We start from the raw sequence: 14031 nt of genomic DNA, 5'->3' as shown, positions 1-14031 counted from the left end.
CTTTAAGAAAGTTCTTCCTATAACCTAGCTAAAAGCATGACTTGCCTATCAGGATAGCCTTCAGAGTTCAGGGGGCACATATAGTTGACTTCTTTCAAGTTAACATTGGAGAAGACCAGCTTATGGTTGCTGCTGTAGATGACGGTGGGACGGTCAGAACAGGCAAACACATTTGTTGTGGAGAGAGATCGGAAAGTCCTCAAAACAGTGGGCTGTGTCCCCAGGGTCACCTTCTTTCTGTCACTCAAAAGACCTGCAAAGTCAGAGGGATAGGAACTGGTTAATTGCATGTATGTACCCATGAAGCGAGAAAAAAGTATTCTAGATCACAAACCAGTCTCTGTGTTGAGGCTAAAATAGAAGAGCGCTCCATCCCCCAGCGCACACAGCAGGTAGTGACTGTTTTCAAACGACGTCATGAGGATGGACCTGGGGATAATCTCTGAATAAGAGAAAAGAAAAGAATGATACAATATTTTGGACTAATTAAATGTTACCGATCAATAACCTACCCCCTACACAAAGATTGATTGTGACTTACCTCCACCTAGCATCTCCTTATGTAATAACTGAAATCCTGGTAGACTAAGGATCCGTGCAGAAATATCTGTCCACAGGCCGATTGCACAAAGTGTGGACATAGCATCACTGCCGCCCAAAGGAGTGACGTCTAGACAGGCCACTTCATGCTCCATTTCAGTGCAGCTGTTAAAAAGAAGAGAATTTTAAAGAAGAGCTCCATGAAACGCCCTAAACCAATGCAAATGTGTATTGTATGTAATGTAGTAATATACTCACCGTCTGCAGTCTCCCAGCGACGCTCCAGTCTTCCAATCACGCTCGTTATTGCCAGATCACACAGGGATCTACTGTATGTGTGAACTGGAAGTGGCTTTTGCAATGCAAGTCTAGGAAGCATCAGAACAAGACTCCTTATTCTTACATTTGCAACTCCTGGCTCACACAGACCCTAAAGTGATCCCGAGAGTCCAAGATTGAGAAGACTGAAGCGGCACTGGACACCAGGGACGAAGGCAATCGGTGATCATATCACGTATATATTTACACAGGTTTAGGGCATAACATGAGGTTAAGAGGATTTAAGAACACAAATAACCATCGCACCTCATCTGTTTCAGCTCCCCCGGATGGATCTCCAGGTAGTAGAGGACTCTGCCCACGGCCAGCAGTACTTGGCGGCTGTTGCAGGAGCACACGCTAACTTTACGGCCTTGGGGCTCTTTCCATTCACTAACCAGGCTCTGTGGGTCCTGTGACACCAGTCGTACAGAGGCGGACGTGATCTGAAAAACAACAGTTCACTATTGTCTGTGGAGGGTGCCCTCATTCAATTCCAATTTTTTTTTTTTTTACCCAAAATAATACATTAGCTGTTTATTATATACGGTAGGTTACTGTAGATGAGAAAATACCAAATATTTCTATTATATATTTGTAAGGTCATTATAGCTGTAGTAAGTGTACCTATACATGTGCCTTTCCTTCATTTTCTCTTGGCTCAACATATCCTGAACTGTGTGATAGGCTTTTAACCCCTTCAGCCCCCACCCTGATGACTCGGCCATTTTTTGCAATTTTGACCAGTGTCACTTTAAGAGGTTATAACTCTTGAACGCTTCAACAGATCCCAGTGATTCTGAGATTGTTTTTTCGTGACATATTGGGCTTCATGTTAGTGGTAAATTGAGGACTATTTGTTTTCACAAATAAAAGCAAAACATATCGTAAATTTGGCGAAAATTTTGAAAATCATGCAATTTTCAAAGTTTGAACTTTTATGCTCTTAAACCAGCGAGAAATATGGCACAAAATAATTAATAAATAACATTTCCCACATGTCTATTTTACATTATCACAATTTTGGGGGGAAAAAAAAATTTATAAAAAGGAAGTTAGGCTATGTGCGCACTAGAGCTTTTTACCCGCGGATTTACCCGCGGATTTGCCGCGGAAATTTCTTGAGAAATGTCTGCAATCTTTGTGCAGACATTTCCCATGAAATTCAATGAGAAAAAAAATAGCTGTGCGCACTGTGCGGATTTTTCTCAAGAAAATTTCTTGAGAAAATTTTCTCGAGAAACTTTCTTGAGAAAATGTGCATGTCCATTAATTTCCGCAGGTACCTGCGGTATTCCGGGGGTATTCCGCAGGTAGCAATGATGTGCGGTATACCACCGGAATAGCCGCGAATTACCTGCGGGAATGCTCATCGCTGCCTGCGGTTTTGCAGGAAGCGATGTCATTATGCCAGGAAGAGGAGGCGGAGCAGAGTAAACACACATCACACTCCCTGGACGCCGCACAGAAGCACTTCCGTGCGTCTGTGTCCCACTCCAGCCTCGCGGCTGCCTGCACTGCAGGGTGTCAGTGTCTGCCCGCAGTGTCAGCAGCCTGTCACGCTGCAGCGCAGGCAGACACTGACACAGGCAGACACTGACACTGCACTGCAGGGTGTCAGTGTCTGCCCGCAGTGTCAGCAGCCTGTCACGCGGCAGCGCAGGCAGACACTGACATCCTGCAGTGCTGGGAGCCGCGGGGATGACGATCGCTGCTGTCAGGAGGTGAGATCATTACCTGCTGTGACGATCTCCTGCCTCCTGACGTCACCGCGGTCACTGCTGTCTATGCCCGTCTCGCGAGCGGCCCGAGACTGTCACTAGCGGTGACGTCATGGGCTCTCGCGATACTTCTGACAACGCGGCGGGCATAGAAGTCAGTGACAGCGCTGACATCAGCAGTACAGGAGATGATCACAGAAGGTAATGATCTCATCTATGCTCCTGATGGCAGCGCTCGTCATCCCCTGCAGTGACCTGAGCTGACCTATTGATGTTAGCTCAGGTCACTGCATTGCTCTCCCAGCCAATGGGGAACATTCTGTTCTTCATTGACTGGGACAGCGACTATGGTATGGATCGCCGTGGGACCCCCCCCCTTATTGGATTACGCCGGACGTGGATTGATTGTTCTTTTCAATAAATTGGTTAAAGAGGCTATGTGGGGAGTGTTTTTTCAAATAAAACTTTTTGTTGTCTATTTTTTAATTATTACTGACTGGGTTGGTGATGTCGGGTATCTGATAGACGCCTGACCTCACCAACCCCAGGGCTTGATGCCAGGTGACATTACACATCTGGCATCAACCCCATATATTACCCCGTTTGCCAACGCACCAGGGCGCGGGATGAGCTGGGGCAAAGCGCCAGGATTGGCACGTCTAATGGATGCGCCACTTCTGGGGCGGCTGCGGCCTGCTATTTTTAGGCTGGGGAGTGTCCAATAGCAGTGGACCTCCCTAGTCTGAGAATATCAGACCCCAGCTGTCCGCTTTACCTTGGCTGGTGATCCAATATGGGGGGGACCGCACATTTTTTTGTTTTAAATTATTTATATAATTTAAAATAACAGCGTGGGGTGCCCACTGTTTTGGATTATCAGCCAAGGTGAAGCTGCCAGCGGTGGTCTGCAGGCTGCAGCCGTCTGCTTTACCCAAGCTGGCTACAAAATATGGGGGGACCTCACGTCGTTTTTTTTTAATTGTTTACTTATTTTATGGCTAAATACAAGGCTAAGCACCCTTTAGTGCCACATGAAAGTCACTAAAGGGTGCCAGCTTAGAAAATGCAGGGAGGTGGAACATTATATAGGTTTTTCTCATCTATCCATCTATCTATCCCTCTATCTATCTATCTATCTATCCCTCTATCTATCCATCTATCCCTCTATCTATCTATCCCTCTATCCATCCATCTATCCCTCTATCTATCTATCTATCTATCCCTCTATCTATCTATCTATCTATCCCTCTATCTATCTATCTATCCCTCTATCTATCTATCCCTCTATCTATCTATCCCTCTATCTATCTATCCCTCTATCTATCTATCCCTCTATCTATCTATCTATCCCTCTATCTATCCCTCTATCTATCTATCCCTCTATCTATCTATCTATCTATCTATCTATCTATCCATCTATCTATTCATCTATTCATCTATCTATCTATCCCTCTATCTATCTATCTATTCATCTATCTATCTATCCCTCTATCTATCTATCTATCTATTCATCTATCCATCTTTCCCTCTATCCATTATCTGTCTATCGATTATCTTTATTATTTATTGCAGGGACAAACCTGCGGTAAATCCGCGGTAAATCCGCGGCAAATCCGCGGCAAATCCACGGCAAATCCACGGCAAATCCGCGGCAAATCCGCATGCGGATTTGGTGCGGATTTTTCCGCAGGTCCGGAAATCTTTCACTGGCAGAAGTTTCTCAAGAAATTTTCTTGAGAAACTTCACATTTCTAGTGCGCACATAGCCTTATAGGGGTTCAAAAGTTTATGAGCAACTGGCTGTAGTACCAGGGCATTGCCCGGGATAGTAACTGTCTCTCTCCCAGTCACTGACTGTGTGTCTCCCTCACCGTCCCCTGAGTCACATGGAGTGTCTGTGCAAAATTTCGTGATTGTAAATGCGACGGTGCGGATTCCTTTAGCGGACAGACATACATACATACATACATACATACATAACACACACACACACTCAGCTTTATATTTTAGATTTCTCATTTTTACAACAAAATTTACACAGCCACTTTTTTTTTAGGGACCACATCACATTTGAAGTGATTATGAGAGGTGTACATGACACAAAACACCCAAAAGTGACACCATTCCAAAAACTGAACCCCTGAGGCTACTCAAAACCACATTCAAGAAGGTTATTAACCCTTCAGGTGCTTCACAGGAACTAAAGCAATGTGGAAGGAAAAAATGAACCTTTTTTCTTTTTGCAACAATTGTTAATTTAGCCTCAAATATTGCATTTTCACAAGGGTAGCAGGATTATATGGACCCCAAAATTTGTTGGGCAATTTCTTCTGAGCACATATATCTCATATGTGGCGAAAAAACACTGTTTGGGCGCACAGCAAGACTCGAAAGGGAAGGAGCATCATTTGACTTTTTGAATAGAGAATTAGCTGGAATCGTTAGCCGTACCATGTTGCGTTTAGAGAGCCCCTGATATGCCAAAACAGTGGAGCTCTCCCACATGTGACCCCATTTCGGAAACTAGACCCCCCATGGCATAAATCTAGATGGGTAATGAGCACTTTGAACCCTCACGTGCTTCATACATGGAGCCATAAAAACAAAAAAGTCATTTTTGTCCACAAAAATGTTATTTTAGGCTCAATTTTTAAATTTTTACAGGGGTTACAGGATAAAATGGACCGCAAAATTTGTTGGCAATTTGTCCTGAGTACGCTGATACTTCATATGTGGCAGAAAACCACTGTTTGGGCGCACGGCAGAACTCCAGAGGGAAGGAGCGTCATTTGACTTTTTGAACAGAAAATTAGCTGGAATCGTTAGCCGCACCATGCTGAGTTTGGAGAGCTCCTGATGTTCCGAAACAGTGGCGCTCCCCGTCATTTGACCCCATTTTTTTGGAAACTAGACCCCCCCCATGGCATAAAAAAAAGCGCGGATGTGCTGCAAAAAGGGAAGGGGGGGGAGGGGGACTAGGTGGGATGGAAAAAAGACGTCCTGTCCAAAGTCGAGCACGGCTGCAGGACGCTTGCTGATCAGGTACCTATTTGTTCAAGTTTTGTCTTTTTTTTTTATTTTGGGGGTGCACAAAAAAAAAAAAAAGCAGGTGGGGGTGGACGGGTGGAGAGGGAGTGGGAGGTGGGATTGGGGATAGTTAGAAAAACAGCAGCTGATCGGGGGCAGCGGTGGATCGGGGGCACTTACCAAATGGCACGCGCAGGAATCACTCTCCTCAGCTTACACGGATGGAGTGAAGCTGAGGGGAGTGGTCACCTACAGGTCACTGGCCCCAGATCCACAGTGATTGGAGAGATCGGTCACAAGACCGATCTCTCCAATCAGAGCTGGGGGTGGGTGAAGCAGATCATCCAGCTTCAGCGACTGATCGGTGCTATAGCTGCACTGATCATGGCTGGATTTCAATGTTTTAGCCATTTTCAATGGCTGAAACATTACAGAGGCTGTTATTGGCTGAGCAGCGTTCGTCAGCCAATCACAGCCTCCATAGGTCCGGGGGGGGGGGGGACCACTCCTCCTGAGGTCAGGCAGAGGGTCCCCTCCTTTCTGAATCTAAGGTTTTTGTATACAGATTGCAGCCACCGGGGCTGTGATTTCGCCATGACGTACTGGGTACATCATGGGTCCTTAAGTACTAAGGAGCCATGACTTACCCAGTACGTCATAGGTCACTAAGGGGTTAAAAGCAACATGGATTTCGTGATACATTGTCACGAGATATCCAAGCCATGTTCCTATGGTAGGGTTTTCCGAGGATACTGAGAGCTGTAACAAATTTGTGAGAAATTTCTTACAGAAAAGGAAGGCGTGAACACTTCTGCAGGGTATGTCCCAATATCTGCAGACATGACCTACGACAAGATAAGTGGCATGCTGAAATTTGATGCAGAACATCTGTCATTTTACCTGAATGAGTTGTTGATGGGCCACATTCCCACAGAAAAAGGTTTGCTGATCATCAACAAAGCCAGCTAGGTCGGTTTCCTCCACTTCTTCCCCCGTCAAAGTCAAAACTCTGCAATATAACTGGATGTTAATATGGCAAAATAAAGCCTGTGTGGTTCCAAGCTACACAAACCCCCCACCACAGCTCACAACGCACCTGGTCTGTCCCACAAAAGACAAAACTAATGTGTCATCAGTCTCACGATTGGCAGCAACTCGAAGCGGCCACAAACCTAATATAGAGCAGAAAGATCATTAAGAAACGGGTGGAGAAAAAGCTAATCATTATGGACCCGAAAAAAAATAATAGGATAAGAAATTAATATTTTGTTATTTTAGATTAGTTTTGTCTTGACAAAGTTGTGTCATTACAAACACCTCATCTCATGGTAGTCAGTTGTAGGGGAGGGGAGTAGAGCACAGCAGACAGTGCTGCGGGATGAAAGCTGCAAGAGGTGTTTGTAATGACACTTAACTCTGCTCTACACAGTAGCTGCAGAGATCAGTGAGAGCAGTGCTGTGTCATTACATGTCTCACAGGAGAAATTAATCTCTTCTAGCATTCCCTCTTGGTTATGTTTGAAATTGGAATCTAAACTTTGAAATAGAGCTAACATTTTGAGAAAAAATAAATAAATCAAACTTCTAGCCTGCTCTGCAGCCACAACTCCATATGTCCAGTGTAACGTGCTACATGGCACAGGTGCCAGATGATTTCATGCTGCCTAGCTTCCAGGTCACAGAGTTGATGGATGTTAGAGACCTTAGGGACTAGTCGCAAGGGCATTAGTTCCTTCGACTAGTCCGCCCTCGTAGCACGCCCACAGGGGCGTGCTAACTTGCTATTCAATGCCCAGAGTCATCAGTGGTGATGCGTATACCTGTGTCCGCTGTCCCTGCTTCAGAATGCTGGGTTGAGGGTCAGTGCGCATTATCAGAGGTCACCACACTTCTGCTCATGTGCACATGGAGGCGGCTGTACGCGTCCCGGTTTCAGAGACGTCTAGTGCTCATGTTTGGAAATGCCAGAACGTCTGATCACGCGCACTGACCCTACACCTGGCGTTCTGAAGCGTTGACAACGGACACAGGTACGTGCGTCGATGACGCTGGGCATTGAACAACGTGTTAGCACACCCCTGTGGACGTGCTAACATGCTAAGATGGTGGACTAAGTGGGGGAACTAAGGCCCTTGTGACTAGTTCCTACGCTCATTAACACATGATAAAGGATCTTTAGAAATACTACTATATGCTGGGACAGTTAGGCAGGGATTATAGATATGCACCCAGAACTGCTTGTGGTTCTGGTTGCATATTGACCTGACACCTCCACTTTAAGCTGAAAGTGGCAACAATTTTGTCTGACCCATATTGGGGGTTTTGTGTGAAATTATGTCCAATCTGCCTATTTTCTCATTTTTTTTTGTGTTGGTCCAATAAACACAAAAGGATATAAACATGTGTAATTGCAACAATTCTCTGGGAGAAATACTTCAATTTCTGGAATAGAGACACCAAAATTTTGGTTTTGCTGCCATTGCAACATTGGGGAAAAAAAGGTAAAATTATCAACGCTTCAACTCGGGGCGCAAATAACAAAGAACTTGCACAAGGTCTCGGAATATGAAGGTACAAACAAAAAGACTAAAATTAGTTACTGTAATGAGATCTTCGAGAGCCCATAGCAGCACCACACGAGATAGTGTGCCGCCCCACGAAGACAGGAACCTACTGAATAAAAGGGTGGCACTTCTTTCCCGCCATCAGTTGGGTTACAGATCATGAGGGAAGCTCCTACATAGTTACATATACATACCATCACCAAAACAAATGGCCAAGCCCATAGAATACACACCCAAAAAACAATTATTGAGTACCCAAACCAGTTATAAGGGTGAGGGAATATAAGGGTGCTGTTATCTGCGCTGGAAAATCCCATTACTGGTAAGTAATCTAGCCTTTTTCTTTCCCCCATGACAGCACCACAGGAGAGATTTACAGAGCATAAATCCCTTAGGAGGTACCATCACTTGTAGAACCCTTCTCCCAAAGGAAAGGTCATCAGAAGAGGATAGATCCACTCTATAATGCCTATAGAAGGTTGAAGGTGATGACCAAGTGTTTGGTCAGTCGATGCCTGAACTTTTCCAGTCCATGAAGTTGCAATTCCATGAGTTAACTGTGCTCTCATGCCTACCATGACTGAATACCACTAGCATAGTAGGCTAGGCTAATAGCTCCTCTAATCCAGCTTGCTATAGTACTGTTCGAGGTCCCTAGTCCTTTTCTAGAAAGGAGATAAACCGCAACTGGCTCCTCATCCAGGATCTGGTCCTTAAAACGTACTCTAACAGGGACCTTTTCATGTCTAAGATGTGAAAATTATCCTCCAGGTTACTAAGCCTAGAGCAAGTATAATCTCCTTACTTCTATGGAACCTAGACACTACCTTCTGAAGATAGACTAGTTCTAAGACCAGACCCAACCTATCATAAAACACCTGTATAAAAGGTCCAATGATAAAGACTGGATATTACTAAACCTATGGGCCAAAGTCAGCATCACCAAGAGCGTTGTTTTCAAGGCAAGGTTTTTAATGGTTTTTGAATCTAAGCGTTCAAAGGGAGCCCCGTTAAAGCCTCCAGCACTAAGTTGAGCTCCCAGGGAGGCACTCTAGGAATATGGACTTACCTACGCATGTCTTGAAAAATCTAGCAACCCATCAATTGCCTGAGAGATCAGAATTATACAAAGCCCCCAAGGCTGATACCTGCACCGAGTGTATTAGTGGATAGCGCCAAGTCTAACACTTTTTGAAAGAGTTATAGGACAGACCCTACCGAGACCTTGCCACCTGGCTGTCTCCTTGTGAAAAGACACGAACTTGTTCCTCCAGGTCCGACCATAAATTCTCGTTGTCATAAATTTTCTACTTCTAAGCAAGCAAGGTAGAGACTAAAGTAGGGGAAAATCCCTTCTGTATTATAAGCATTCTTTCAAATTTCAGGCTGTGAAATACAGCCCCATCAATTCTGGATGCCAGAACGGACCCAGACTAAGGAGATCTGGTAAATCCAGAAGGAGAAAAAAAAAAGAGAATTTTGTTACTTACCGTAAATTCTTTTTCTTATAGTTCCGACATGGGAGACCCAGACCATGGGTGTATAGCTTCTGCCTCCGGAGGACACACAAAGTACTACACTCAAAAGTGTAGCTCTTCCCTCCTAGCATATACACCCCCTGGTAGCCAGTCCTAGCCAGTTTAGTGCAAAAGCTGAAGGAGGACATCCACCCACAAGTAGAGATAGAGCAAAACCCGGAACAACGGAACCTCTGTCTACAACAACAACAGCCGGTGAAAACACACGGAACAAGAACTGCCAACAGGCAACAGGGAGGGTGCTGGGTCTCCCATGTCGGAACTATAAGAAAAAGAATTTACGGTAAGTAACAAAATTCTCTTTTTCTTCATCGTTCCTTATGGGAGACCCAGACCATGGGACGTTCCAAAGCAGTCCATGGGTGGGAATAAACAGAAAAACTGAGAAGTAGGCGAAACCTAACTTCACAAATGGGCGACAGCCGCCTGAAGGATGCGTCTGCCCAAGCTCGCATCTGCCGAAGCATGAGCATGCACTTGGTAGTGCTTCGAAAAGGTATGCAGACTAGTCCAAGTGGCAGTCTGACAGACTTGCTGAGCCGTAGCCTGGGCCTGAAAGCCCAAGAGGCACCGACAGCTCTGGTCAAGTGTGCCTTGATCCCCGGCGGGAGAGGCACTTGAGTACACTGGTAGGTATCGGAAATGGCCGACCTAATCCAACGAACTAGGGTCGGCTTAGATGCCGAGAGGCCCTTACGCTGACCAGTGGTCAGCACAAAAGAGAGGTGCACCGCCTAAGAACAGCGGTGCGAGACACATAGATCCGAAGCGCCCGCACCAGATCCAGAGTATGCAACGCCTTTTCAAAGCGATGAACAGGAGCCGGACAAAAGGAAGGCAGGGCATCCCGGTTAAGGTGGAAGCAGCAACCACCTTAGGGAGAAAGTCCGGAGTCGGACGGAGAACCACCTTGTCTTGATGAAAAACCAAAAAAGGGGTGACTCCGAAGAGGGTGCAGCCAAAACAGAGACTCTCTTGAGGGAAATTATGGCCACTAGAAAGACCACTTTCTGTGAAAGACGAGACAAAGAAACCTCCCTAAGAGGCTCAAAGGGGGGTTTCCGGAAGCCGTGAGGACCGGATTAAGGTCCCAGGGCTCCAAAGGCCGCCGGTAAGGCGGAATGATGTGAGATGCGCCCTGCATGAAGGAGCGCACCTGAGCCAGCCGGGCGATACGCCGCTGGCACAACACTGACAGAGCCGAGACCTGTCCCTTGAGGGAATTGAGGGATAGTCCTAGCTGCTGACCGGACTGTAGAAGGGACAGGAGGGTCGGCAAGGCAAAAAGGCCAAAGGATACTTCCGAGCCCGAGTCATAGTGGAGATGACTTCAGGAGGGATACCAGAAGTCATCAAGATCCAGGACTCAAAAGCCACGCCGTCAATCTGAGAGCCGCAGGATTCTGGCGGAAAGACGGACCTCGTGAGAGAAGGTCTGGACAGTCCGGGAGATGCCATGGCACCTCTACGGACAGATGGAGCAGGTCAGGGTACCAAGCTCGCCTGGGTCAGTCTGGAGCAATGAGAATGACCCGACGGCCCTCCATTCTGATCTTGCGCAGGACTCTGGGCAAGAGCTAGAGGGTGAAACACGTAACACAGACGAAGCTGGGACCAATCTTGAACCAGTGCGTCTGCTGCAAAAGCCTGAGGATCGTGGAGCGAAGATCCACGTCCGGAGAGCCCTACTTGCGGCAGATTGACCGAAACACTGCCGGATGCAGAGCCCACTCGCCGCTGTCCACGGTTTGACGGCTGATAATCTGCCTCCCAGTTTTCCACGTCTGGGATGTGGACTGCGGATATGGTGGACTAGGAGTCCTCCGTCCACTGAAGGATGCGTTGAACCTCCAACATTGCCAGGCGGCTGAGTGTCCCGCCCTGGAGGTTGATGTAGGCAAACGCTGTCGCGTTGTCTGACTGGACTCGAATGTGCCTGGCCGCCAACAGATGGTGAAAGCCTAAGAGTCAAAAAATAGCAACAGAAAGAGGAGATAAAAACTCCTCCAAAAATTTAATATACTCACAGCAAAAAAGAGGGCAACCAGTCCAGTTAGCCCAGGCCAACACATCTAATGCACCAACAGGATGCAGACAAACCTCTCAACATGATGGACACTTCACAGGTGCAAGGTAAATTGCACACTAGTGGCGCGCATAGGGCACTGTTCACACTCGTATGCGCATGGTATCCAGCCAGCAACCTATTATCACGCCCTTACTATTAGGTTAGGCGGACACTACTCACTGCAGCACAAAAGGGACTGCAGCCGGGCCTCTTAATACGGCCGTGCATAGTGGAGTCTCTGTCCCTTGTGTGCTGCAGTGAGTAGTGTCCAGGTAACCCGCCTAACCTAATAGTAAGGGCGTGATAATAGGTTGCTGGCTGGATACCATGCGCATACGAGTGTGAACAGTGCCCTATGCGCGCCACTAGTGTGCAATTTACCTTGCACCTGTGAAGTGTCCATCATGTTGAGAGGTTTGTCTGCATCCTGTTGGTGCATTAGATGTGTTGGCCTGGGCTAACTGGAGTGGTTGCGCTCTTTTTTGCTGTGAGTATATTAAATTTTTGGAGGAGTTTTTATCTCCTCTTTCTGTTGCTATTTTTTGATATTTATTAGTGTAGGGACCCACAAGCATGAGGATCCGTGATGAGGATTGTGGGCTTATGTACATTGGCCAATTTACTAACTAATACCTCATATATATTTGAAATAAAGAGAATTTTGTTTACTTACCGTAAATTATTTTTCTTATAGTTCCGACATGGGAGACCCAGACCATGGGTGTATAGCTTCTGCCTCCGGAGGACACACAAAGTACTACACTAAAAGTGTAGCTCCTCCCTCCGAGCATATACACCCCCTGGATGACAAATCTAACCAGTTTAGTGCAAAAGCTGAAGGAGGACATCCACCCATAAGTAGAGATAGAGTAAAACCCAGAATAACCGGAACCTCTGTCTACAACAACAGCCGGTGAAAACACACGGAACAAGAACTGCCAACAGGCAACAGGGAGGGTGCTGGGTCTCCCATGTCGGAACTATAAGAAAAAGAATTTACGGTAAGTAAACAAAATTCTCTTTTTCTTCATCATTCCTTATGGGAGACCCAGACCATGGGACGTCTCAAAGCAGTCCATGGGTGGGAAAAAAAACAGAAACTGAGAAGTAGGCAAAACCTAACTTCACAAATGGGCGACAGCCGCCTGAAGGATGCGTCTGCCCAAGCTCGCATCTGCCGAAGCATGAGCATGCACTTGGTAGTGCTTCGAAAAGGTGTGCAGACTAGACCAAGTGGCAGCCTGACAAACCTGCTGAGCCGTAGCCTGGTGCCTGAAAGCCCAGGAGGCACCGACAGCTCTGGTCGAGTGCGCCTTAATCCCTGGCGGAGGGGGCACCTGAGAACATTGGTAGGCATCGGATATGGCCGACCTAATCCAACGAGTTAGGGTCGGTTTAGAAGCCGAGAGACCCTTGTGCTGACCCGTGGTTAGCACAAAAAGAGAGGTGCACCGCCTAAGAGCAGCGGTGCGTGACACATAGATCCGGAGCGCCCGCACCAAATCCAAAGTATGCAACGCTTTCTCAAAGCGATGCACAGGGGCCGGACAAAGGGAAGGCAATGAAATGTCCTGGTTAAGGTGGAAAGGAGACACCACCTTAGGGAGAAAGTCCGGAGTCGGACGGAGAACCACCTTGTCTTGGTGAAAAACCAAAAAGGGTGACTCCGAAGAGAGCGCAGCCAAATCAGAGACTCTCCTGAGAGAAGTTATGGCCGCCAGAAAGACCACTTTCTGTGAAAGTCGAAACAAGGAAACCTCCCTAAGAGGCTCAAAGGGGGGTTTCTGTAAGGCCGTAAGGACCAGATTAAGGTCCCAGGGATCCAAAGGCCGCCGGTAAGGAGGAATGATGTGAGATGCGCCCTGCATGAAGGTGCGCACCTGGGCCAGTCGGGCGATACGCCGCTGGAACAACACTGACAGAGCCGAGACCTGTCCCTTGAGGGAATTGAGGGATAGTCCTAGCTGCAGACCGGACTGTAGAAAGGACAGGATGGTCGGCAAAGAAAACGGCCAAGGAGCATGGCCGGAAGAGCGACACCAGGACAGGAAAATCCTCCAAGTCCTGTGGTAAATCCTGGCCGAGGAAGACTTCCGAGCCAGAGTCATAGTGGAGATGACCTCGGAAGGAATGCCTGAAGCCGTCAGGATCCAGGACTCAAGAGCCACGCCGTCAATCTGAGAGCCGCATAATTCTGGCGGAAAAACGGACCTTGAGAGAGAAGGTCTGGGCGGTCCGGGAGATGCCACGGCACC

General features: G+C 47.1%; 2 protein-coding genes across 2 annotated transcripts in view; one reads left to right on the top strand and one right to left on the bottom strand.

Annotated features, from left to right (window-relative positions):
* The window catches only part of TKFC (triokinase and FMN cyclase), a 742129-nt gene that overhangs the window by 591537 nt on the left and 136561 nt on the right, over nt 1-14031 (top strand). The window lies entirely within an intron of this gene.
* DDB1 (damage specific DNA binding protein 1) overlaps nt 1-14031 on the bottom strand; it is a 91649-nt gene that overhangs the window by 22291 nt on the left and 55327 nt on the right. Inside the window, exons 10-15 of the mRNA XM_075325272.1 lie at nt 6703-6778; nt 6507-6615; nt 1126-1304; nt 542-705; nt 335-442; nt 46-253 (exon numbers count right to left, since the gene is read on the bottom strand). Coding sequence (XP_075181387.1) covers nt 46-253; nt 335-442; nt 542-705; nt 1126-1304; nt 6507-6615; nt 6703-6778 — 844 coding nt within the window. The remainder of the gene's footprint in view (nt 1-45; nt 254-334; nt 443-541; nt 706-1125; nt 1305-6506; nt 6616-6702; nt 6779-14031) is intronic.

This window comes from Anomaloglossus baeobatrachus, chromosome 10, assembly GCF_048569485.1.
Source record: "Anomaloglossus baeobatrachus isolate aAnoBae1 chromosome 10, aAnoBae1.hap1, whole genome shotgun sequence".
In the NCBI taxonomy this organism is placed as follows: domain Eukaryota; kingdom Metazoa; phylum Chordata; class Amphibia; order Anura; family Aromobatidae; genus Anomaloglossus; species Anomaloglossus baeobatrachus.
This window is presented reverse-complemented; position numbering and strand designations above follow the sequence as displayed.